The sequence below is a fragment of the Macrotis lagotis genome, chromosome 4, assembly GCF_037893015.1.
Source record: "Macrotis lagotis isolate mMagLag1 chromosome 4, bilby.v1.9.chrom.fasta, whole genome shotgun sequence".
Lineage (NCBI taxonomy): Eukaryota > Metazoa > Chordata > Mammalia > Peramelemorphia > Peramelidae > Macrotis > Macrotis lagotis.
The window spans coordinates 210,980,003-211,006,707 of NC_133661.1; the positions used below are offsets into that span (position 1 = coordinate 210,980,003).

General features: G+C 32.8%; 1 protein-coding gene across 12 annotated transcripts in view; it reads left to right on the forward strand.

Annotated features, from left to right (window-relative positions):
- HEATR5A (HEAT repeat containing 5A) overlaps nucleotides 1-26,705 on the forward strand; it is a 168,258-nt gene that overhangs the window by 31,030 nt on the left and 110,523 nt on the right. For 10 of the 12 annotated variants that reach the window (XR_012478151.1, XR_012478150.1, XR_012478152.1 and 7 more), the window contains exons 4-13: nucleotides 202-310; nucleotides 1,576-1,725; nucleotides 2,366-2,537; nucleotides 6,130-6,290; nucleotides 7,606-7,861; nucleotides 8,851-9,006; nucleotides 12,079-12,329; nucleotides 15,134-15,245; nucleotides 20,651-20,818; nucleotides 23,000-23,099. Coding sequence is in view for 9 of the 12 variants with exons in the window: in XM_074235357.1 (XP_074091458.1) it covers nucleotides 202-310; nucleotides 1,576-1,725; nucleotides 2,366-2,537; nucleotides 6,130-6,290; nucleotides 7,606-7,861; nucleotides 8,851-9,006; nucleotides 12,079-12,329; nucleotides 15,134-15,245; nucleotides 20,651-20,818; nucleotides 23,000-23,099 (1,635 nt within the window). In the remaining 3 variants the exon portion in view is untranslated. The remainder of the gene's footprint in view (nucleotides 1-201; nucleotides 311-1,575; nucleotides 1,726-2,365; nucleotides 2,538-6,129; nucleotides 6,291-7,605; nucleotides 7,862-8,850; nucleotides 9,007-12,078; nucleotides 12,330-15,133; nucleotides 15,246-20,650; nucleotides 20,819-22,999; nucleotides 23,100-26,705) is intronic. The other 2 variants (XM_074235361.1, XM_074235363.1) reach the window with 1 other exon arrangement.

Sequence of the window (26,705 nt, forward strand, 5' to 3'; positions counted from 1 at the left end):
AATATTATACTTTTAATGTATCAGATACTACAATTTAGTAAGTAATCTTATAGCAAAATCAAATAGCATTTCATTTCCACCAAGGAATTCAACTCATGTTTTCTCTTTTTAAAAAAAGACATATCAATCTACTTTTTGTTGTAGGATTTTTCTTTCTATGTTTTCAATCATTTCTTGAATATGATTTTTATTTAATTTCAGTGCTGCTGTGGTGTGTCTGGGCTCTTTGTACAAGAAGTTGGGGAGACTATTGGGTAACACCTTTATAGATACAGTGGGGACTATACTTAAAGCTATGAAGAGTGCAGAGGTAAGAAGCCATAAGTTCACATGAAGGAAAACAAAACAGTGTTTTTCTGGCTTTATGAGTATTTAAAGGCTATTAATAGCTATAACAGATCTTGCTACAGTATACACACACACACACACACACACACACACACACACACACACACACACAGAATATACATTAGGTATATTTCGCAACTTCTTAAAACCTGCGTCAATAGAGCACAAATTCTAATTGGTTCTACCAAGGTGGAAAGATTTCAATTAGGAATCTGATGAGAGATTGTAGACCAAGAACTAAGTTTTTTCATCATTTTGGGTGATGAATTTTTTTAACCAAAGATAATCCTGAAGCACACCAGTTAAATTACAGAGAGGTTGTATTCCGCCTTGGTGTAAAATAGAGCAGTACTGACAACATTATGCATTATCAAAATAATAATTTGCAATTTGTCATTAGGTTGTGTGTATCTGCTTAGATACATGTGAGTCCTTACCTCTAGGATCAATTCCAAATTCCTCTGCCATTTGAAAAGATAAAAAAGAGATTAGGACAATTTTCTGTTCATTTTAGCATATTTGATAATCTTCCTGTCCCTTAGGACAATTATCGCTTTTTTTTGCTTATTTTTGTCTTTTTATGATATAGAGGTTATCAGAGTATTTGGTGCAATATTTAATATGGTTTCTACAAAAGAAGGATCTTTCATCTATTTTGTTGCTTTTTAAAAAATTATTTTAAGGTTTGTTTGTTTTTTTTTTTCCTTTGGAGATTGTGATTGTGAGATTGAGATTGTGACTTTACCCAAAGTTACATATCTAGTGAGTCCCAAAGATCACATTTGAACTCAGGTCTTCCTGAACAGAGCCAGTGCTCTATCCACTGAGCCACTTAACTGCCCCTTGTTACTTATTTTTAAAAATTCTATTGAAAACTACTCTTCTTATTTTTTGTAATTGTTAATTCATGTTTAGTTGTTTCTGACTCTTTATGACCCAGTTTGGTTTTTTTTTTCCTGACAAAAGTGCTAGAATAGTTTGTCATTTCATTTTCTCCAGTTGATGATGCCAGATTTGAACCCAGGAAGATGAGTCATCCTACCTCTAGGCCTGACACTCTATCCACTGTGCCACCTAATTGCTCTTTCTTAGTTCTTAGTAAATACCAAAATAATTTTATTATATATGAAGTTTATCTTTTTATAGCCAAATATTACAAATAGCAGATTAATTTTTTTTTGTCTTTGAAAAATTGTTCATTCTCTCCCCTCCCCTTTTTTTGTGTAGTCTCAAGGTCGATATGAGATTATGCTGAGTTTACAAAATATCTTGAATGGACTCGGAGCGGCTGCTGCCCCTTGTCACAGAGATATTTATAAAGCTGCAAGGTCATGTTTGACAGACAGGTCCATGGCAGTTCGCTGTGCTGCTGCAAAGGTAAAGAGTCTGAAAATTAAAATTTTTTTTTAGATTGGTATAATTATACAGTAATTGACTTCTTTCTTCTTCTATCTCTTTAGCTGCTTGAACATAGAAGATAATTGTTCTGTAGTATTAATGAGCAAGGTAGAAATCATAGCTATTATTTTAAACACACTTTAAAACCTGTGACTTCTTAGCAGTATGTTTAGAATATTTACAAAGGGATCTATATTACTTATTCGTTACCAATAGATTGATGCTAAGGAGGATATGATTTCTCTCTCATCACATTTAATTTGGATCAATGTACAACGTGGAAACAAAGTAAAGACTGACAAATTGCTTTCTGTGGAGGGGAGGGAAGTAAGATTCGGGGAAAATTTGTAAAACTCAGATTAAATAAAATCTTTAATAGATTGATGCTAAGGAAGAAGTTTTTGGCATCTTACCAAGTCATGAATTTTTGTTTTTTTTTCTCTTGGGGGCATCACTTTATATATTAAAGTCTGTTTGATGTCTGATGTTTGTTGCCCTTACAGTCATTATTTATATACTTTTGACATAAAATGTTTTGTTACATCCTAAGAGTTGTTTCATTTTTTATTTCTCAAGCAATTATATGTTGCTTATTAATTTGTTTTTTCTTCCTGTATAGTGTCTCATTGAACTTCAGAATGAGGCTATCTTTATGTGGAGTACAGACTTGGACAGTGTCGCAACTTTGTGTTTTAAGTCATTTGAAGGTTCCAATTATGATGTACGAATAGCAGTATCAAAACTTTTAGGCACAGTGTTGGCTAGAGCTGTGATGTCTAAACAAGGAACAGGTAAAATGAATATAATACTTTTGTAAAAAAAATTTCATCACTTTAATTCTGTTGTTTTTTACTTTTGATTCTGAGGCATTTGCTTAATCCATTTGAAAAATTTTAAGTTAAAACAATAAAAAGAGTGATTTTAGCACTATATCCAATGCCCTTTCAGGCTTGAGTTTTTTTAATGTGCTGGAATATTTCTGAATTGTTCCATGCTCACCAGTATATAATTTTGCTTAACTCTTTGTACCATCTTCCAAATCATTTATTTATTTATTTATTTTCAAGGCAATGGGGTTAAGTGACTTGCCTAAGGTCACACAGCTAGGTAATTATTAAGTGTCTGAGGTTGGATTTGAACTCAGGTACTCCTGACTCCAGGGCCGGTGCTTTATCCATTGTGCCACCTAGCTGTCCCTCTTTGTACCATTTAAAAATAATAGCTACAGTATACATTTTTGCTCAATTATTTGTGCAAATGAATTGAGGAATAGTAGTTAATTCCAATGGTAGATGACGTCAAACAATAATGTTTGGTTTTTAATGTTTTTATTATTTAAATTTTTATTGAAGTTTTGCTTACTGATAAGTTTCAAACCATTTGCAGGGAAAGTTACTGTAGAACCATGTATGAAAGAACAGGAAATTAGCCTGGGATTAGATAAAGATTGGAAATAATTCACAATAGATATATATATATATATATATATATATATATATATATATATATATAGTTAACACTTAGCAAATCATTTACTATAACAGTGTTTTCTGCTGTAAAAATTTGTAATTTGTTGTAAGAATTTGTTTTTACTAAACCGTCTAAGTAGAACTTTATATTAAACATCAGTTCAGCTAATTGACTTGTACTAGTTAAAACTAATTGCTTAGTACCTAAATTTATTTCAAGGCACATTTATTCTTGCTGAGTCTATATTGTTGTTCTTTGTTGATACAATCTTATTTTTCTTCTTATATAGTCATTATTATTATTATTATGTTCTCTGTTTTTACAAATTTTAGTATTCTATTATTTTTTCATATACTTAACATTTTCTAGTATTCAGAGAATTATACTATTCTATTACTTTAACAAACTACAATTTATTTAACCATCACTCCAATTCTTGGACATGTAGATTTTCAGATTTTTGTAAGTATGTGATTTTTTATATGCAGTTAAGAGAGCCCTTTTTAGTATTTGATAACACTTTGAGAGAATAATCACAACAATGGAATTAATGAGTCAAAGAATATTATTATTATTTTCTTAACTTTTCACTTGTACCATGAGATTGTTCTCCAACAAAATTTTGCAGTCTATAAAATAATGAGTGAGTATACCTTTTTTCTCCACAATGTAATTAATAGCAAGGTCTGTTTGTTGTTTATTAAGATTGAGAATATTTTCAAGTAATATTTTGTTTTTTGAAAAATTATCTGTTCATGTTCTTTATTAATTTAACCATTGAGGCTTGGGAATTAAATTTGTGAATTTTTAATAGCTTTCTTTATATATATATATATATATGTGGTCAATATCAGAACTATATAGTTAATAGTAAGATATAAAGGGAGATTTTGTTGTAATAATAAAATTTAAAATAAAAAGATAATATAGAGGGTTAACAGAGGAAATTTTTTAAAATATGTTTCACTTAAGCAGTAATAGTTTTAACTCTGATATGAAGGTTGTGTCTCACATTTGCCAAATTGTTAAACTTATTTGTAGAATTAACTTAAACATGGTTTTTGTAAAAAAAAATTTAAATTAGGATTACATAATAACTATAGGCAATAGGATGTGAACTACCCTTTAAAAATTATAGAAATGGTTTAGACTTTGATTCCAAAATTTTTTTAAATGCCACAAAATTCAAAATTCACAGATAATATTTTAAAAAATAAACTCTGATAGTCCTTTTCCATTATCTGATTTTATTGTCTAGCTCCATATGTTTCTAACATGTGGCAGTGACTTTTCCAGTACAAAAATAAATCCACATTACCCAAAGTATGTTCAAATAAAATTTGAAAAAGAAAATTTTCAGTGCTAATAAATATTTGTCCTCTGTTACTGCATATGAAATTAAATTTGTGTATTAAAGACTTTCAAAGTTATGATTACATTCATCAATTTGGAGATTTGAAAATAGGTCTCATTTCATTCATTTTCGTAAAAATGTCCTGAACACTCCTCCTTCCTTTTTTTTGTTTCTCTGTAAACACAGATTAAGAAGAACACAGATTGGGGCGGCTAGGTTGCGCAGTGGATAGAGCAGCAGCCTTGGAGTCAGGAGTACCTGAGTTCAAATCCAGCCTCAGACACTTAATAATTACCTAGCTGTGTGGTCTCAGGCAAGCCACTTAACCCCATTGCCTAGCAAAAAAAAACTAAAAAAAAAAGAATACAGATTACTTTGACAAATATATTTTAAGCAATGAAAACCTTACCAAGGAAAATCTTTTATCAAGTTCCTTTATCAGGTCTTCAGAAGGAAAGAATTTGATTTCTTCTCTTCTGATATTCAGAAATAAAAATCTTATTTACTTAAAATTTTTTGAAATTTTAATCATTTGCATGTGTAAATTTTCCTTCCCAAATTGCATATTGCTCCTTCCCTAACTTTTGGCTAGGAAGTTCTAAATAAACCACTCTTGGTGCCCTAATACTGCACTTTTTTTAAAAATTCTATTTTCCATGAATATTCTTTAAATATTTTTGATTATATTCAAAATAACTTCTAAATTGTTATGCTTTTCTTCCCCTGAAGAGGACTTTTTTTTTTTTAGTTTTGTTGAATAGTAGTTTGTACATAAATGCCATGGAAGGAAGATAGTATAATCCAAGATCAAGGTGGAAAAAAAAATAGTAAGTCAGTCTTCGGTTGGTAATAGTTCACTTCCTACTGTATGTGTCCTAATATTTTGATCTGGTTTTATCTTAGTTATTTCAAATGAAAAATCCAAATCCTCTGTAAATGAATAGTAGGGAATGAAAATGAGATAATGTTCAATCCAGGGTAGCTACAGTATTAACAATCTAAAAAAGTTATTTTCTTTTTCTTGTATATGAATTGTTTGTGTGTGTTGGTTGTTGTTTAGGTTTGAACTCCATTAATTTGAATTCTCATTCTAGATTTTATTAGGAATAGAGATTACATTGTAAATCTAGCAAATAATAGAATTTGATTTCTCCACTTCAAGTTCATCAATTTCTCTTATTTTTCCGAAGTTTGATGGAGAATGCAACTATTGTTATTTTTCTTTAATAGCAACAATTTATTTTAAAATATACCTCAAACTGAGCGGCTGGGTGGCGTAGTGGATAAAGCACTGGCCCTGGAGTCAGGAGTACCTGGGTTCAAATCCAGTCTCAGACACTTAATAATTACCTAGCTGTGTGGCCTTGGGCAAGCCACTTAACCCTGTTTGCCTTGCAAAAACCTAAAAAAATAAAATAAAATATATCTCATATTTAATAGAAATCTCAGTTTGTTTTAGTTATTAATATATCTTTTTTAAAAAAGTACAACCTGTATTTAGCTTTATTCTCTGAAATATTAATTATATTTAGAGAGATTTTTGACTTTGTTTATTATAGCAGCATCCCGGCAAAGCATTCGCAAAGTTTCTTTGGAGGAAGCCATGGATTTACTAGGAACAGGGTTTCTGCGTGGGAGTTCAGGATTTCTTCGAGCCAGTGGAGATATGTTGAAAGGAACCAGTTCAGTCAGTAGGGATGTTCGAGTTGGTGTTACTCAGGTTTGGATCACAAATGAAATATCTAACTAACAGTTCTTATTGACTTAAATCTAGTCCTATTTAAGATACAGTATCAGCCCACATTTTCCACAGTATTCAGGATAATGTTGAAATGTAAATTTCTCTAAAGTTAGTTCCATGACAGGTCATCTCAAGTCATGGTGATTTGGCATATATTAAGACTTTTGCAGATTTAGGTTCTAAGCAAGAGTGCTCTATTTTATTTATTTTGACTTCATGTAAAGCCAATTCTAAAGAGAGCTGCATTGGTTGTTGCGGTATAGTTAAATAATTATTTTGTTTCTAAAGGCTTGTTTTCTTATTTCTTATGGTTACACATATTGTTTGGCGTGCTGTCTTAAGGTGTACTTGTAGTTAACTGATGTTATTAGTGTTCAAAAAATACTATATTGCTATTTTATATTGTTTCATTTTCAAAATAAGTGTTAGTATATATAAGTTAAAGGACTATTTGCTGCTTAAAAATATTAAATCTTCAAGAAAACTATCACCAGAGAGTTCATTTAGGAAAGATTTCAGAAAATGACTAGTACAAAAATAAAAGCATCAGTAAAACTTATTTTAAAAATATTACCTGAATGCTATCATATGCATTCCCATTATAGTGATATTTTTATCATCACAAATTTACTTAAAATAGTAAATAATTTTTAATGGTAAATGAATCTTGGTGAGCACTTGTAAGAAACAAGGATATGCAGAGGAATGATTGTTTTCTGGTGGCTAAATGTATCAAATAGTTTCACATGTTATCTTTTCTTTGTTGTGGTATCATTGGTCTTTATAACTCTGGTGCAGTCAAAATATTAACATTCATGAAAATAAAGAATCATGCTTTATCACTGTTAGCATTTGCTTCTTTCCAGTCTGCATAGGTGAAAGCTCTTTGAGATATAGGTTTGTTTTATAATAATTTTTAAGATGTTTCTTGTTAGATTTAGGATTCCATTTAAGAATCTAAACTAGCTGGAAGTTACTATTCATTGAGTCCAAAGACAGTGTTTTATGTCACAGCTGTCTTTGATGGTTTCCCATCATTTTTCACTCATTGACACAAAATAGATAAACAAAATGAAATCAAAGTTGAAAAACTCACATGTTGTAGCTGTGACTTTAAATGGAAAAGGACTCTAGAGCTAGTATTAATTTAGTGCTCTATAGTTGTTACTATGAAAATATTGAAGTGAATAAAAACAAAAAATAATAGAATTTTTTCACTGTATTCTATGATAGGGATAATAATATTGATTAAAAATATTTTAATTTTTACAATAAGACTCTTATTCTTTTTCAGGCATATGTGGTATTTATTTCAACACTAGGAGGGCGTTGGCTAGAAAGGAATTTTGTCACCTTACTCTCTCACATCCTAAGCCTTGTGTCACAGTCTCACCCTAAAGCAATTCAAACTCAGATGGATGCTATCTGTTGTCGGCGCTGTGTTTCATTTATCCTTCGAACTACAATAAGAAGTCTTCTTGGAGAAAAAGCTCAGATTGCTGCTGCCAAAGATATTTGTCAGGCCATCTGGAAACTAAAGAAAGTTGTTGGTATGGGTATAATAAAATTATAACTTTTTTTTGAAATTAGTGTCGAAATGATTATCTTCCAGTCCAAGTGTGGGGGAAATTTTTTTCTGCCAAGAGCCATTAAGATTTTATAACATCATTTGTGGACCATACAAAATATCACTATTGAAATTAAGCTTCTATATTTGATCAAACATTTAATTAATTCATCCCAAAAAGTTTCTGGATTGATTGAATTTTGAATACTGCCTATGCTTGCCTTGGCAGCACCAGACCAAATGATTTAACTGGCCTCATAAGGTCCACAAACTTGATGTTCCTTGTCCTTAGTCTTGCCCTATAATAATGACATTTCAGAAATCTAATGCATACCAAGTGCATTAACATTCAAAATTTTATCATCCAACTTAGTTGTGTTGTTTTTTTTTCCCCTAAGTAAATACTAACTTAGCATATATACATACATACACACATGTATAATATATATTTAATAACTATATCAGAAATATTTGCCCAACATGAATTAATGTGTTTTTGAAATCAATTAACAGAATCTCAGAATTGAAAGGGATTTCAAAGGCCAACTAGTTTAAAACATACCTGAGCAAAAAACCTTTAGGATGTTGTTTCTGCCTTATAGTATTTGTGCATTGTGGGTGGTGAGATGTTTAATCTAAATAGATCAATTACATTTATCATAAACATTGCTCTTTTGAGCAATCCAAAGGGTTTCACCTAAGCAAAGTCAAATTGTACATGTTTCTTTCACGTTGTCTCTTCTCACACATACTCTTTTTTTTTAGGGTTTTTTTTGGGGGGGGCAAGGCACTGGGGTTAAGTGGCTTGCCCACAGCCACACAGCTAAGTAATTATTAAGTGGCTGAGGCTGGATTTGAACTCAGGTATTCCTAACTCCAGGGCTGGTGCTCTATGCCCCCACACACATGCTCTTATATTATGTGTTGTAGAGAAACTATGTATTGCATAGCTAATATTTGCACTTTTTTTAGATGCTGTAATGAGTGAAGGTAATTTGGAAATTCGACCTGGCTCCACAGATGTTGCTGCTACCCAGCATGTGCTAGTGTGTGCTTTACAAGAACTTGGGAATCTTATATATGGTCTTGGCACAACAGCTGCACCTTTATTACAGGATTCAAGTGCAGGTTAGTAATTTGTTCTATATAACTGAGATGCTTTTTATTTTGGGATTTTGCTAGGCAGTGGGGTAAAGTTACTTGCCCAGGGTCACACAGCTAGGTAATCATTAAGTGTCTGAGGTCACATTTGAACTCAGGTCCTCCTGACTCTAGGGCTGGTGTGCCGTCCACTGCACCACCTAGCTGCCCCTCGGAGATATTGTTTAACAATTTTAATTTTTGTAGCTGTTAAGTGTTTTAAAACTCTAATTTATCTGGTAAAGAATCCTGTCTCATGTAGTTGATTTTAAAGAGATTGGATTGTTTTTATAAAGTGTGTGTGTGTATATATATATATATACATATATATATGTATATATATATATATATATGCGCAATGGAGATTGTAAAAAGAAACAATTTTAAATTTTATGCTGAGGGCTTTTAGCTAACTTATACTTTCTTCAGACTTCAATCCAGGTCATATGATTTGTACTGCTTAACAAACTGTCAAAGTTAAGAAAACCTGGGTATAAACTCGACCACTGACATCTCCTAACTCTATGACCTTGAGCAAATCATTTAATTTCTCAATACCTCTAACAGCTCTATTAGACTGTCTAACTTGCAGAATGATTATTGCTTTGATTTTTGCTTTACTTTGATTCATTCTCATTCAAATTTTACAAAGTTTCTCAACATTCTTCATATTCATAATTCCTTTGAACATGATGGTGTCATTGAGTTTTCTTTTTTTAAAAAAATATTTTATTTATTTTAAGCATTGGGGTTAAGTGACTTATCCAAGGTCACACAACTAGGTCATTATTAAATGTCTGAGGTCGGATTTGAACTCAGGTCTTCTTGACTCCAGGATAGATGCTCTATCCACTGCACCACCTAGTCGCCCCTCAACATCATTATTTGACATTTGTTTGTGTCATTTGACTTAAAGGCAGCTTTCTGAGGAGACATTTGCTTTACAATTGTCTGTCAATTGATTTCAAGTCTCAAGCTGAAAATATATTATTTATATAGCTAGTGACATAAGATTTATACAACAGTCATTTTAAAAATTGATATAAATACCATACTTTTTGTACTACTTAAGTAAAATAACCTGATGCAGTGGATTTGTATTAAGATACGCTCAATGGGAGCAGCTAGGTGAGGCAATGAATAGAGCATTGGCCCTGGAGTCAGGAGGACCTGAGTTCAACTCCAGCCTCAGACACTTAATAATTGCCTTTGGGAAATAATTGACTTTGGGAAAGTTATTCTTAATCTTAATCTTAATCTTACTCTTAATCCCATTGCCTTAAATAAATAAATAAAATTTTAAAAAACAAAGAAAAAGGGGGAAGAAAATTAGGCCAGGAAAGACTTAGAATGCTTCTCCCCTCCCCACCAATAATTGGTAGCTAGTTTTAGTTCCTAGGACCAGAGAACAAATAGAACATTGACACAGTTTTATAAAAATGTAACTTCTTTGTGAGCTGACCTAGTTTAGAACTATCTATGTAGAAGTGATTATTTTATAAAAAGAGACAGTGTTTTGAATCTTATCTCCTGGTTCGACCTTAGATAACTCAGCAACTACTGTGTGAGTTAGAATATAATCTTTATCCACATGACTTAAACTTGTACCTTTTTTTTTTGGCATCTGCAATTGCCTTTTTTTGGGGGGGGGGGTTAGGTTTTTGCAAGGCAAATGGGGTTAAGTGGCTTGCCCAAGGCCACACAGCTAGGTAGTTATTAAGTGTCTGAGATCAGATTTGAACCCAGGCACTCCTGACTCCAAGGCCAGTGCTTTATCCACTACGCCACCCCTCCAATTGCCTTTTTTTTTTAGGTTTTTTGTTTTGTTTTTGGGGTTTTTTTGCAAGGCAAATGGGGTTAAGTGGCTTGCCCAAGGCCACACAGCTAGGTAATTATTAAGTGTCTGAGACTGGATTTGAACCCAGGTACTCCTGACTCCAAGGCCGGTGCTTTATCCACTACACCACCTAGCCACCCCCCAATTGCCTTTTAAAGACATTTTGATTTAGATGATTCAAAGATTCAATATGAAGTTGTTATCATTCCCCCTAAAATTCCCCCACCCACCTTCTGTATTACTGTAGAGGCCATCCTCATTCTATCCAGAGTCATGCTTTACTTCTCACTTTCTCTCAAATCCCTATATCCGATCTGTTGCCATGATCTGTTGAATTCACCTTTGGAACATCTGTGGAATACACCCTCTTTTTCCTCTGACACTGCCATCACTTCATCACTGCATCACCTCATAGCTCAGTTACTACAGTAGCCTGCTAGTGGAACTGCCTGCCTCAAGTCTCTCCTTACTCTCATCCATCTTCCATTCAGTTACCAACATGATTTTCCCAAAAGGCAGGTTTGACCCTTACTCAATAAACTCAAGTGGCTCCCTATTGTCTCCAAGCTCATATATGGTTCCTTTTTTGCAAGGCAAATGGAATTAAGTGGCTTGCCCAAGGCCACACAGCTAGGTAATTATTAAGTGTTGGAAGTCACATTTGAACTCAGGTTCTCCTGAATCCAGGGCCTGTGCTCTATCCACTGCGCCACCTAGCCACCCCTCATATATGCTTCCTAAGCAATTCCTCAGACTTGTCCAGTCTGCTTACACCTACTTGACTATTCCACAAACAAGAAAAAAGAACTCTGAACCACAAAATAATATGATATTTTTTGCCTCTGGGCATTTTTTTTGACTGTCCCCTTTGCTTGGAAAGTTCTCCCTCCTCTGCTTCTACTACTGATTTCCTTGGTTTCCTTTTAGATCCATTTAAAATCCTACCTTCTTCAGGAAGCCTTCTTCAACTCATCTTAATTCCAGTGCCTTCCTCTATTGATTATTTCCTATTCATCCAATACATAGTTTGTTTTGTATATATTATTTGTTTGAATAGCTTCCTTCTTTGATTTTAAGTTTCTTGAGGGCAGGGATTTTCCCTTGCTGCTTTGAGTACTCAGTGCTCAGCACATAATAGATATTTAATAAATGTCTATTGCTTGGTTGATAACTAACTCATTAACTACTTCTATAAAGATTCTTTCTTTATTCTTTTGTTCCAGGGATTCTTGACAATGTCATTTCAGTTATTATTCATCCTAGCATTTCAGTTCGATTAGCAGCAGCTTGGTGTTTACACTGCATTGCTGTAGCATTGCCTTCCTACTTAACTCCACTTTTGGACCGTTGCCTTGAACAACTCACTGTGCTCAAGTCTTCACCTGAAGCTGTGACTGGCTTTAGTTTTGCTGTGGCTGCTCTTCTAGGAGCAGTAAAGCATTGTCCTTTAGGAATTCCACATGGAAAAGGAAAGGTAATGATTACATAGTGTATAATTTTACACCTGCCAATGATGCTTTTTCAAAACTAATCATTTTTTAAATGTCAAGGTTGATCCATATTTTCTTGGAAGGTGAAACAGTTTAATGAGACAGCTAAATGTCAGTGTTACTTTGAATCGCTTTTGGAGAAAGGTGGGGAAGAAATACTTAAAACTAAATATTACAATTGTAACTACAAATAAGATTATTTTAAAAGAAATACTTGGGGCATCTAGGTGGTGAAGTGGATAAAGCACCAGCCCTTGGAGTCAGGAGTACCTGGGTTCAAATCCGGTCTCAGACACTCAATAATTACATGGCTGTGTGGCCTCATTTGCCTTGCAAAAACCTAAATAAAAAAAAAAATACTTGCATTGCACTATTGATTTCAAATTCAAGGAATATCAACTTCCAGATTTTTGAGTAATAATGTCTTCATTTCATGACAGAGTTGTGCTTTGAAAACTTAGTTTTGCTAGGTTACATATTATATTTCCAGGAAAATTTATTTAAAATTTCATTCACCTAAAAGTAATTCTCAAGAAATCAATGACATCCTTGCTCAAACCAGTAAATGCCGTTGTTACCACAGCACATATTCAATAGATTGATGCTTTAATACAGTAACATTTTACCTTTAAATAATTGAATGAAAAGAAAGGGTTCATAAACTTCAGAGAAGAATTTTTAGAGAAACTTTGTCAGAACTGAATTATAGCTAGAAGAAACTACCATTTATAGATGAAAGTCCTTATTATTCACACATTATGCCTTGCCTTTCACTTCAGCACTACTGCAGCCTTCTTTAGTTATAATGAATTGGTAATAACTTTTATCATCTTATTCTTTAGTAAAGCAAGTATCAAGCATAGAACTTTGTCAAGGACTTGAATTTTTCTTTTCAATATTTGGTTAGGATTCCATCTACAAAATTCATTAACATTACTATACGTTTTATATTGATTTCCTGAGAGCAATCCATATGACTTGGTAGATAGGCTAGATTGAATTAATTCTTGCTGTTGCTATTTTTTAGTAATATGAAGCAAAATTCAGATATAGTTTCCCATTATTAAACCTGCCAACTGGGATTCATTTAACAGTTCTTTGTTAAATCTTTTTTCTTTAGGAAAAAGCCCCATGAATTTGTGGTTCTAATTTAGCTTTAAGTGATTTTTGAAAACAAACTTTTTTAAAAAATTATTTATTACTTGAGTCCTTCCCAAAAAATGCAGTAGCAAGACTGGAGAAATGTATTATCTGAATATAATATTTGTAATTATAAAAATTTGTAATTTTTTCCTACTTTTACAATTATTCCCAGCGATAGAATATTATTTATGAAATAAAACTGTTAAATTATGGGAATTAATCTTTCTAAAGTACTCATGTCAATTGGTGTCATTATTTTATTTGGACCTGTCTATTCATTAATATATTTTTACTCAAGAAATTGAAATATGGAACCAGATGTTTGCTTTTAGTATAGGTTTATCAGGTGTCCTAATACCTTTACTTTTTTACTAACTTGTGGAACATTATATTGTTAAATAAGATTAGAATGTGTTTTTGGATTTGATTACAGTGATGTTACACAAAGTCTAAAATAAGAAACTTCTGATTTTCTAGAAAACATTTATTTTTCTGGTTTGTTTTTCATTGTGTTGTTCTAGTTTTCTAGAAAACTTAAAATTCGGAGCAGCTAGTTGGCACAGTGGATAAAGCACCTGCCCTGTAGTCAGGAGTACCTGGGTTCAAATCCGGTCTCAGACACTTGCTAATTACCGAGCTGGGCAAGCCACTTAACCCCGTTTGCCTTGCAAAAAGAAAAAAAGAAAAAGAAAGAAAGAAAACAAATTCATTTATAACTATTGTCCTTTTCTACATAAGATCACTGATGAAAACATAGATCCAGACCCTCCCAAAAAAAGGTTATCTTGGAGGAATAGTCTGTGAATAGCAGAATCATGTGCCTTCTACAGCCAGGTAGCTCTTGTCCATAGCTCTTGTCCAGGGGGCCTTTAATTTTTGAAACTAGCAACGGAGGGGCAGCTAGATGGCACAGTGAATAGAGCACTGGCCCTGGAGTCAGGAAGACGAGTTCAAATTTGATCTCAGATACTTAATAATTACCTAGTTGTGTGACCTTGGGCAAGTCACTTAACCCCATTGCCTTAAATTAAAAAAAAAAGAAAGTAGCAAAGGATTTCATTCTGGCACAGTCTGAACTAAGAGTTATGCAGAAAAGGTTTCTAAGTTGCTAATTATACATTTTGCAAAAAAGTTACACAAAGCATTTTGTAAGGTCTCTATAACAGTAGTTCATGACTTAATATGCTTGATCCTCAATTAAGTGCCTGATATCCTTTGATTTTTAAATGTAAAAATTCTTTTTTGTTAGAGAAATTGAACTTGCTTAATTTTATGGAAAGGAAGGTGATTAGAACACTAATGAAACTGAATATGAGGAGATTAGATATTTAGAAGAAAAACCACTTTAAGTTAGTATAACAGCATCTTATAAAACTAAGCCAGATTCATTTTACTGTATTGCCATAATTGAATTTACACAATATTGTTGTACTGAGCTGACATTTCAGTAATTAACTTCAGAATTTGTTGATACGGTATATAAAATGATCTTAGGGCATAGATTTCAAGAAGCATGGCTTCTATATTTTATAATTCACTTCTGTGAAAATAAACTTTTTAAACTTTTTAAAATGTTGTTTTGAAAAGTAATATTCTTTGTTCTTATGTAAGAGCTTTTTGGGTCTTTTTTTCCTTCTGATTATAGATAATTGTGATGTTAGCAGAGGATTTGTTATGTTCTGCTTCTCAGAATAGTCGCCTTTCAGTTCAGAGGACTCAAGCTGGATGGTTGCTGTTAGCTGCCTTAATGACATTAGGTAATTACTTCTGGAAATTTTGTATATTTCAATATTAGTAGACTATTGATGTGATAATACAATAGAATAATTTTATTTATGAACTTCCAAGAAAAACAATATAAACATCTTCAAAATGTTTATAATAAAATATAATTCAACAAAATAGCATAACCTATCTGTTACTCTTTCTTTGTTCTCTTTTAATCTCTATCAGTTCAAATCTTTGTTCTTTTACACTTTTAATTTAAAACCATATGTATATATAAATTGTAGCTGTGTATTTAGTCTGTCCTTTTTTCTTTACTTTGCATTATTTTATGTCTTTCTATTTTTTAAATATTCCTTATACTTGCCGTTTTAAACTGTTTTAAATGCTGTATTTCAGAGCCTTCCTTTAATATGGAATTTTCATAAGTTTTCAAAGAAAATGGTCCTAGAAATTCTATTTCTATTATGTCACCCAGCTGGAAGGGTGTAAGATGCCAGTGGTGAATTAATTTAACTAACTTATCTAAGAATGAAAGAAAGGTCATTGTCAGAAGGCTGGATTTCAGGTGATGGGGTTTTTTGGCTCTACCACAACTACAAAAGGCTGCCAAGGAAAGGAGGGGTTGCATTCTGCACAAGTGAAAGGACTAGTCAAACTACTAAAATCACAGATCCTTTGACTGTTAAAGTTAATGGTACTATAGATGCCAAAACCCAAGGAGGCAAATGAAGGTTATTCTTCAGAGCAGTTAGCTTAGGAGGCTACTTTTATTCCAAAGATGCTGTCTAGAACACAGCTAAAATATCTTCAAATTTCAATTATGAGCCGTACAAGAAAATACCTTTTTTTTCCTTCTCTCCCTTTTTTTGACCAGAAATTAAATTGTTTGACTATTTTATCCACCTTAATTATCATTCTTTTTAATAGGTTTTACTTTAAGCTAAAAAAAACTCCATATTTACCCTCAAAGAATTAATCAAATTTTCAGATATTTGAAAGAATTACAGATATTTATTCATTTTACCTTATGTTTATGCTGGGTATGTTATCCTTCCAGCATCTTTAAAATTTTATTTTGTTGCCTTATCTTAGTTTTATTTTACTGTGTTCCTACTTCAGAGTATAGAAAACTTATCAATCATATATAATGAATTAGATTTGTACAATGTCATATTGGTTATGTAGCTTAATTTTAAAAAGCAATGTAAATATAAATAAGTAATTAATGAATGACAATATAATGCTTAACGTTCAAATATGAGAAATAATCAATTTTTAAAAATCTTATTAAAATGGTAATTTAATTATTGGTTATTGTAGAAAGTAAATCCTATTATATAGTATCATCCCAGGCTGCAAAATACCATACTATTCTGAAAGGATTGACCCTGTTTTTAGAATTCTTCTCTCCCTGCTACTTTTGGCAAAAAAAAAAAAATCAAACAAAAAGTTTTACATTTCATAATTAGCACAATAATTTTTAATATAAATTTATTTTTACAACTACATACAAAGATAGTTTTAAACATTCATTTTTCTTGGAAGATTTTGAGTTCCACATTTTCTCCCTCCCTCCTCTCTTTTACAGCAAGTAATATGATTTAGGTTATATATGTAAACAACATTAAAAATATTTTCATGTTATTCATATTGTCAAAAAGAGTCAGAATAAAAGGGGGGGAAACCCATGAGAAAAAAAATCAAGCATAAAACCAAGTTTTGATTCTTTTTCCTGAAGTCTTTTCTTATGCTTTGTTACTATAATCTTTTAACTTTTACCTTTTATACCTCAGTCTGTGACTGAGATTCTGATTAGTATACTCAGCTTCTTCTTTTGTTTTACTGCTTTCAGATACTTCTTTGAATTTAGGCAATTTATTTTAGATCTAACCTTAGAGTTTGGAACAGCCTTTAAGCCCTTTTCAGTGCTAAACTTCAAATTTATCTGACCCTAATCTGATTCTCTGTCCTTTCTTGAAAGTGCTACTTACTGATGCCATTGAAGTGACCCTGGAGTACTGAAGGCTGTTAGGAGTTTTTCCTAGGCTGCAAAGGTTTAGAACATGGTCTTGGAAAATCAGTTTCTCTGTGTCCAAAGAGAAAGTGCCAGATGATTTTTAGCCATGAAAACTCAGCTACTAAAAAATTGGTCGATTGTAGTCTTCCTTGGTGGAGAAAATGCCCACAATGATGAAATCATGGATATTTTAAATTATTAAAATAGTTAAAAAAAAGATATTGTCTTGACCAAGTGACAGTGTCATATTTGGTATCTTTTCCTTCGGGCATTAGATCATGAACCACACTTCAAGGGCCATGCAGTATGTTTTTGCCTTTGTAGTACCTTACACATAGTGTACACACAGTTTTGAAGTGAATAGTTGAAAAAATGGGGAAAAGTTTTATTTTTTTCCTTGATTTTTAGATAAAACCTTATAGCTCTTCATTTGTTATGTCCCACTACTAGATGGTATTAATAGTATTCAAGTATTCATAAGGCAAAAACATGAAGGAATTCTCAAAGAATCTAATTATTTGGCATGGACTTCAGAATCATTTATTCTAATCTGTTTCCTGAACAGAAAATCCCTTCTGCATCATATCTGACAAGTGTATAATAATTCTACCTTTGCTTGAAAACCTCTGATGTAAAGAACTTGGCAAAGTTTAAAAGACTATATAAATGTCTATTGTTGTTACCACTCCTATGTTTTCTCAAGCCCATTCCATTTTTAAAGTTTCAGCAGGAATTTTTTCTTTACATAAAGCCTAAGTTCTCTCTTCATTTTCCCTAGATAGTTTTCTGTAGTCATTTAGAACAAATATAAGCATTTACTCCTATGAGGACCCTTCAAAATATTTGAAATAACTGTCATATCCACCCATTTTCTTCTCTTTGCCCAAGTGAACATCCCCACTTCATTTAGCTGATATTCATTTGTAATGGTCTTGAGACCTTTATACTGTCCTGATTTCCCCCTTCCAGTGGTTTCTAGTTTATCAATATCATACATAAATGTGGCACCAAGATTTGAGTATAGTATTGCAGCTATAGTCTGACCAATGCAAGGAATAGCAAAACTGTCACCTTCCCGGGCTTAGAGACTGCTCTTCACTTATAGCCTAAGATTACATTATTTTTTTAATTTGATGTCACATTCTACTATATCAGAATATTGAGAAGCAAACAATTCATTAGATCCAGAATTTTTAACTTAGAAGAAGAGAAAACATAGGGGAAAATATGATAAGGAGGAAGAGATATTTTTTTTTTTTTTTTTTTTTTTTTTTAGTTTTTGCAAGGCAGTGGGGTTAAGTGGCTTGCCCAAGGCCACACAGCTAGGTAATTAAGTGTCTGAGGTTGGATTTGAACTCAGGTATTCCTGACTCCAGGGCCAGTGCTGTATCCACTGCGCCACCTAGCCACCCCGAGATTTTCTTTATTATAACTTTGATTAAATTTTAAAAATGCTCATTTTCCTTTTGGATAAGTACTGTTCTTTCCCTAATTGTTTGATAAATCTTTGCTTCTTCTTTTGTGGCTTTTTAAAAAAAATAATTTTATAAAATTCTCATTGATCATTTATTTCTGTAAAATTGTTTAAATGACCTTTCAAGATTAATAGGATCTGCATCATATCTTTTTCAGTAAAAGTTTTGTCCGTTGGATTTACTATATGTCTAGGTTTGACTTAGAAAACGTTGTTAACATAGCTATTACTAGTTCAGAAAGCAGATCCAGTGGTAACTGTTAAAATGCACATTTAACTCAAGTATTTATAAAGAATTCTATTGCTTTTAAGAGGTAAAGAAATGTTCATATTATTTAAGAACTGCATGAGAATTATGATTTAGTAATAATAATAGTAGATAGTGTTTATGTCTCATCTTGAGATTTGTAGAACACTTTACAGATATTATTTTTTCCTGGGAAATAGATATCATTATTATTATTATTATTATTATTATCATCATCATCATCATTATCATTATTATTATCCTAATTTTACAGCTAAGGAAATGGAGTAAGTCACTTTCTCAGGGCCATATAGATAGTAAGGACCTGAAACTGGATGTGATCTCTTAAGTCTAGGATTCTATGGCATCACCTTGTTATTTCTTTATTTTAATTTATTTTTACTGTAATTTATTTTTTGGCGTGTTTAGTTCTGACCTCTCTCCCCAATCTGCACTAGAAAAGGCCATCATTTAACACAGAAGAGTGTTGTGTGTGTGTGTGTGTGCGCGAAGTTAAACCATAGTATGCATACTTCTTATTTATGACTTCTTTCTTTGGAGCATCTTCCTTCTTAATTGATTTGAGCATGGTACTCAGCATAACTTAGTTGTTCACAGTTACTGTTATTGTATACAATGTTCTCTTGATTCTGCCCATTTCTTGATTCTGCTTCATTATTAGATGCAAATCTTTCAATGTTTTTCTAAAATCAGTCAGGCCATCATTTCTTACAAAATATAGTAGTACTCCATCACAGTTGTATGACATGTTTAACCATTCCTCAGTTGATGAGCCCCACCTCAGTTTCTAGTTCCATGCCATTGCAAAAAGAGCTTCTATAAATATTTTAGAACATAGGTTCTTTTCCTTTTTTTCCTGATCTTGGTAAACAGATCTGGGTCAAAAGGTATAATAGTTTTCTTTTTTGAACTGAATCAACTCACAGTTTCAATAACAGTATATTAGAATCCCAGTTTTTCCACATCCCTTCCAACATTTCTCATTTCCTCCTCTTATTGAGAGATAGGTTAGGAAAAATTGTTGAATTCTGTTGCATTCTGTTGAATTCTGCTAGTGCTTGCCTGGTGCTGATGGTGCTTTGAGGTTATTGGCTGATAGGGGAGGAGAAGAAACCAGTTCAAGGCCAAGAGACTCCCACAGCAGCCAGACCATCACCATTAGATCTATTTCCTATCAGTCAGGACTTGGTGTGAAATAGTTCTGGTAAAGGCAATTGAGAAGGATGTCTTGCACAGCATACCTCCCACTGTAATAAACATAATTGTGCCAGTCGTGTCTCACTTGGTTGGCATGATCTTTTTCAATTCCAAAGAATGACTAGTAGTGGCTAATCTGGTAGGTATGAGATAATATCTCAGTTATTTCTCTAATCAATACTTCATATGATTATATAATTTTGACTTTATTGGAAAACTGCCTCTTGATATCCTTTAACCACTTATTAGTTGGGGAATGATGCATTCTTAGAAATTTGACAAAGTTCTTTGTAGATTTGAGATATGAGACCTTTATCCGAGAAATTGTATAAAATTTTCTCTCAGTTTTCTCCTTTATTTCTAATCTTGGCTGTGTTCTATGTATTTTTTTAAGTAACATGATTTTAACATGGATTTACCTATTTTTAAAATGATTAACAATATAATAGTTTTGTGTTTTACTCATTGAAAATGACAGTTCTAAATATTACAGGCTCTGCATTTATCCAACACCATCTTCCCCGAGTGCTAAGGTTATGGAAGTGTGTTTTTCCACTGTCTCCTAAGGATCTAGAAACAGAGAAAAGTCGAGGAGACTCATTTACGTGGCAGGTGACCTTGGAAGGTCGTGCAGGTGCCCTCTGTGGTAGGTTGAGTTAAGCATTCTTCTCTGACTGCTTAAGGGAACACAGTTATCACCTGGTGATTTTCTTACAATATAGAATTGATTTGGAGGTCTAAATCAGGGGTGATCCACAGAGTTTTAGAGGGTCCCTGAACTGGCATAGGAAATATTTTAAATGTTTATTTCAAAATAATTGCATTTGTTTTAATGCTGTGTATTTTATTTTATAATTTAAAAGCACTATTCCAAAATGGATTTCTGTCACTGGACTGCCAAATGGGATCCATGACACAAATAGAAGAATCCCTTTTCTATATTTTAAATTGAAGTATATTATATTAAACTAATTCCATGTTTTTTAAACCTCAGAGTCATATGTGTCTTATTATATATGATCAAGTTAGGAGGGAACAAGCTTTGTTTTGCTTAGATGCAAAACCCAAATTACTTGCAATGTTATGGTGACATAATCTCTTTTCTTTAAAGAATGCTAGTTTAGGGGCGGCTAGGTGGCGCGTTGGATAAAGCACCAACCCTGAGGTCAGGAGTACCTGGGTTCAAATCCAGTCTCAGACACTTGATAATTACCTAGCTGTGTGGCCTTGGGCAAGCTACTTAACTCCATTTGCCTTGCTAAAACCTTTAAAAAAAATGCTAGTTTAAGGGGAGACAAAGTAATTCATGAATAGTAAAAAACAGTATTAAGGGATTATAATCTCTACTGGTGAGAATTGTAACCATACTAGTCAAATATTGAACCCTTGAAGTATTAAATTTACAAATGTGGTTTTATTTGTACTATATAGAAAAAAAGCCATTGGTGATTATTATTGCTTCAAATTGAAACTTAGAAAGCCTTGATCACATCGTTTTTTAAATATTCTTAGCAGAATATAAAATACTATTTTTTCTGTTGTATGAAACTAAGTAAAAGATATGATTTATTAGGGGCCATAGAAAGGAACCATTGAGTTAAATAAAAATTGGGAAATTCTTTATAATGAACTTTATATTTGTCTTCACATTTTAAATGTGAATATTTTAGAAAAATTTGTAAATTATATCTTCACTTCAAGTTAACAACTTTATTAGGAACTAAAAAGTATGTCAAGAATTTATAATTCTTAATTTTCACTAAGAGCCTGCTATCAGAATTAGGGTAAAAATTTAAAATTTAAAAAGACAATAGGCCATAACCATACTGACCTTTCAATATAGCCTTTTTTTTTGTGTGTGTGTGTGGTTTTTTTTTTTGGTTTGTTTTTGCTAGGCAGTGGGGTTAAAGTTACTTGCCTAAGGTCACACAGCTAGGTAATTATTAAGTGTGGGAGAACGGATTTGAATTCAGGTCTGCTTGGCTCCAGAGCTGGTCTCTATCCACTGTGTCACCTAGCTGCCCCATCAATATAATCTTGATAAGAAAATTTTTTCATCCAATCATTTACTTAACATATGAATATATATATATATATATATATATATATATATATATATTCATTCCTCTTAGGAAAATAAAAATTCCTTAGGAAGACATCTGCATTGAAATAGTTTCCCCTGCTTTTTTAGTTCTACTTTTGGAAAAAAATTCCCTTTGTTATAGTAAATTTATAATCTCTATGACATCTTAAAAAAATTAGTTCCAATTTTGGGCTGTCTGCAAAGGAGAGTACCATCTGTATCCAGATAAGGAGCTGTGGAGTTTAAACAAAGTGCAAGGACTATTCTCTTTAATTTAGAAAAAACCAGATATCTTATTGTCTGATCTTGTTACCTCTTAGAATTCTCTTCTCTTTAAGGATATGATTTCTCTTTCATCATACCCAATTTGGAAACAAAGTAAAGACTGACAGAGTGCCGTCTGTGGGGGTGGGTGGGAGGGAAGCAAGATTGGGGGAAAATTGTAAAACTCAAATAATATCTTTAATAAAAATAAATTAAAAAAATAAAATAAACTACCTAGAAAAAAAAATTAGTTCCAGTTATCCCTCTATTAAAATATACTGAAAGGGATCTTTTTTAAATAGCCATAATGAAAAAATTGTTTTAAAGTGAAGTACAAATAAAAAATCATTTTCTTTATATTAAAGTTAAGTACAAATTTCAGCATCCTTGGTTCTATTTTATTTTGTCATTGTATTGTAAATGTAATAAATGTGATTTTTGCAGTTGATTGATATGTACTTACAGTCACTTCTTTTCCAGCTATCAAGAGTTTTGTTTCTTACTGTGATGATCTTCTTACTGATGAAATCATTCAGCGACTTCTTCCTCCCCTTCCTTGTGCTATTGATTTGCTAACTCAGTAAGTACTAAATGTTGCATAAAATCCTCCAGTAAAATTCAGTCTATTGAGTACATTTTAATTTTTGAAGCGTAATAGTAATTCTTTAAAAAAAAAATTATATGCCCATTATTTACTCCCAGTTTGATCTTAATGTAATATCTTGAGTGAGAGATCTTAAATGTTATAGAAAAGTGACATTACAAGTGGGGAATTAGGTGCTAAATAAATATCTTTTTAAAAAAATTTTTTTGTTTATTTAAGGCAGTGGGTTTAAGTGACTTGTCCAAGGTCACCAAGCTAGGTAACTATTAGGTGTCTGAGGCTTGATTTGAACTCATGTCCTCCTGACTCCAGGACCTACTATTCACTGTACCACCTAGCTGCCCCCTAAGTAAACATTTTAAGTGTAGTAAGATTGGACCAAGAAACTAAGTAAGAAGTTGTTCTTGTCAGGCTTTTGTTTAAGCCTGTTTTTTTTTTGTTTGTTTGTTTTTTGTTCTTTTAGGTTTTTTGCAAGGCAGATGGGGTTAAGTGGCTTGTCCACAGCCACAGGGCTAGGTAATTAAGTGTCCAAGGCCACATTTGAACTCAGGTACTCCTGACTCCAGGGCTAGTGCTCTATCCACTGCGCCACCTAGCCGCCCCTGTTTAAGCCTGTTTTGTTTTCGATTAAATACTATTTCTCCAAGTATTAAAATTTGTTCCTGAAGATAATACTAATTGTTTTTTGTATGCGTGTTTGTATCAGTTTTCCAAATTTCATTCACATGAATATAATCTAAAAGTCAGATTGGCATAAAATTATAGTCATTGCAGATATTTAAAAATTCAGGCACCTTTATTTTTAGAATAGTCAATCAGAATGAAATTAACAAGTAAGTGCCTGACAAATAGAAGGTACTTAATAATTGTTTTTTAAATTGAACTCAGATATTGGTTCTAGTAAAAATATTTTCATATTATTTTCTGTTATGAATTAATAATTTTTTTGAAAATGTATAGGTTCAATTATCATGTGTAGCTGGAAGAATAGCAGAAAGCAGAGTCATGAAAGGTGTCATGTAGAAAGAAGATACTGAAGGAGAGCGTGGTCATTGGTGTCCAAAACAACAGAAGGGTCAAGAAGGATGAGAATTGGAAAAAAAAAAGTTACCAAATTTGTTAAATGACAGGGAATTGATAGCTTTGGAGAGAACAGTTTCAGTTGAATGATGTCTTAAGTCATAGCAAAGAGTGAGGAGAGGAATATAGGCAGTAAGCTTGGATGATTTTTTTCTAGGAATTTGACTGAGAAAAGGAAAATTATAGTATAGTTAAAAAAAGATGATAAGCCTCGTGGAGGTGGGTTTTTGATTTATTTTTTAATAATTCTTGGTCATCAGGGCAGCTAGGTGGCGTAGTGGATAGAGCACCAGCTTTGGAGTCAGGAGTACCTGGGTTCAAATCAGGTCTCAGACACTTAATAATTACCTAGCTGTGTGGCCTTGGGCAAGCCACTACCCCATTTGCCTGGCAAAAACCTAAAAAAAAAAAAAAAAAATAAAGAATTCTTGGTCATCCTTCAAGTGACTTTGTATCAGGTATGGTGGTAGGTTACCAGGAATCTGGGATGCCAATAAGAAAATAGTTTATCCTCAGAGTTGAACCTAGTGATACTGTGGTGAGGTGCTTCCAGAAGCTTAATCAGGAGGGACAGGTAGTTTTTGAGAGAGATCATGTTATAATAATTAGAGAGGTAACCTCAGTGTCAAAATATATTGGGATCAAGTTCTGCCCCAGACACACACTGGTTATGTGACATTGGGTAAGTCCCTTCTCTTTCAGGACCTGGGCATCTCAGACATAAGATGCAGAACAGCATTGCCCAGCTGCATTGGTCAGAGAAATTTTCTCTGACAATTTTCTACACAAATGAAATCACAGCTGACTTTATCCCAAACCCCTTTCCTCTTCCCCATCGCTAAACATTTTTATGCACTGTGATAGATGCTAGAGATATAAAAAATAAATACAACACAGTCTCTGAGTTCTCAGTGTGCTTATATCTAATAGATGAGATCAGACACATAAACAAAAGCAGATACACGATATATATGGTAGAGTATGATGTGTACAGAAAACAAATTCAAATGGAGTCCTCTGAGGAATTGTAATGAGAAAAAGATTACTTTATGATGGGTGTATCAGGGCTTCATAGAATGAAGAGGATCCCTCATAGGATGTAATAATCAAGATGGAGTGAAAAAGATCATTTTAGAGATAGGATAAAGCCAAACTAACAACGAAGTTTAGAATTCTAGTATTCTATATAATTAAGGAAGGAAAGGCAGATGTTAAGGAAATAATAATTATTTTAGTTTGCAGTACATTAATGTGACCTCTAGATAAAGATTTCCTGGGGCAGCTAGATGGTGCAATGAATAGAGCACTGGCCCTGTAGTCAGGAGGACCTGAGTTCATATTTGACCTCAGGCACTTAATAATAATTACCTTGTTTTGAGATTTGGGGCAAGTCACTTAACCCCATTGCCTTAAAAAAAAAGATTTCCTTCTAAATATATAGGATTTGTGATATAGATTTGACAATCATTTGATTAGAAGTAATGAGAGTGAATCAAATTGCCAAGAAAGAGTGTATAGAATGAAAGAAAGTCAAAGGTATAGACACATGGAGCCCATATGAAAGGAAAAAATAACAGATTTATAAAGCTAAAAGGAGGGGCCGGCTAGGTGGCATAGTGGATGAAGCACCGGCCTTGGAGTTAGGAGTACCTGGGTTCAAATCCGGTCCCAGACACTTCATAATTACCTAGCTGTGTGGCCTTGGGCAAGTCACTTAACCCCATCTGCCTTGCAAAAAAACAAAAAAAAATTTAAAGCTAAAAGGAGGAGAATAATAGGAGGGTGTTGTCTGCTACCAGGATAAAGTATATTAAGGATTGAAAAAGAATCTTTGGATTTGGTGATTAAGATATCCAATAATCTTGAAGAATAGTTTCAGAGTTTTTGAGGACAGAAGCAAGAATAGGAAGAATTGAAAGGAGATTAGATAATGAGAAAGCACAAGCAATAGGTAAATCTTTTTCTTTTAATTTGATCATAAAGGAGAGGTGAAATGGTAACTTGCTAAGGTAGAAGGGAAAGCTTTTGTAGGATTAAAAAGCCTGAACCTGTTAGTAGATAGATGGCAAGTTGCCAGTGGAATAGAAAAAGAAGGAATGAATGCTGGATTGGGTTCTAGAGTAGGTAAAGGTGTTTAGGGGATCAATATTTATCCAATTATACATATTCTTCCTCTGATACATAAAAATTGAAGAAGGAAAAACCATCCAGGAAGAGGATGAGATGGTCACCATTGTCAAAAACTGCAAAGGTATTAACAAAGATATGGATTTCCAGAAGACCATTAGATAAAGGAATTCAAAGAATCGAAAAGCAACATTGCTCTGAATGCTTGGTCTCCATAAGCCAGTTATCCCTGTGGCAATTTTTCTGACACCTCCTGCTTAAAACCTCAAAGGTCAGAAGGGTCATGAGAATGCATTTTCAGGGTCTGTATTCATATTGAAAATCAAGATGAAGTGAATTTCTGCCATTCTGTTCCACAGAAGGTTTCTCTCTTCC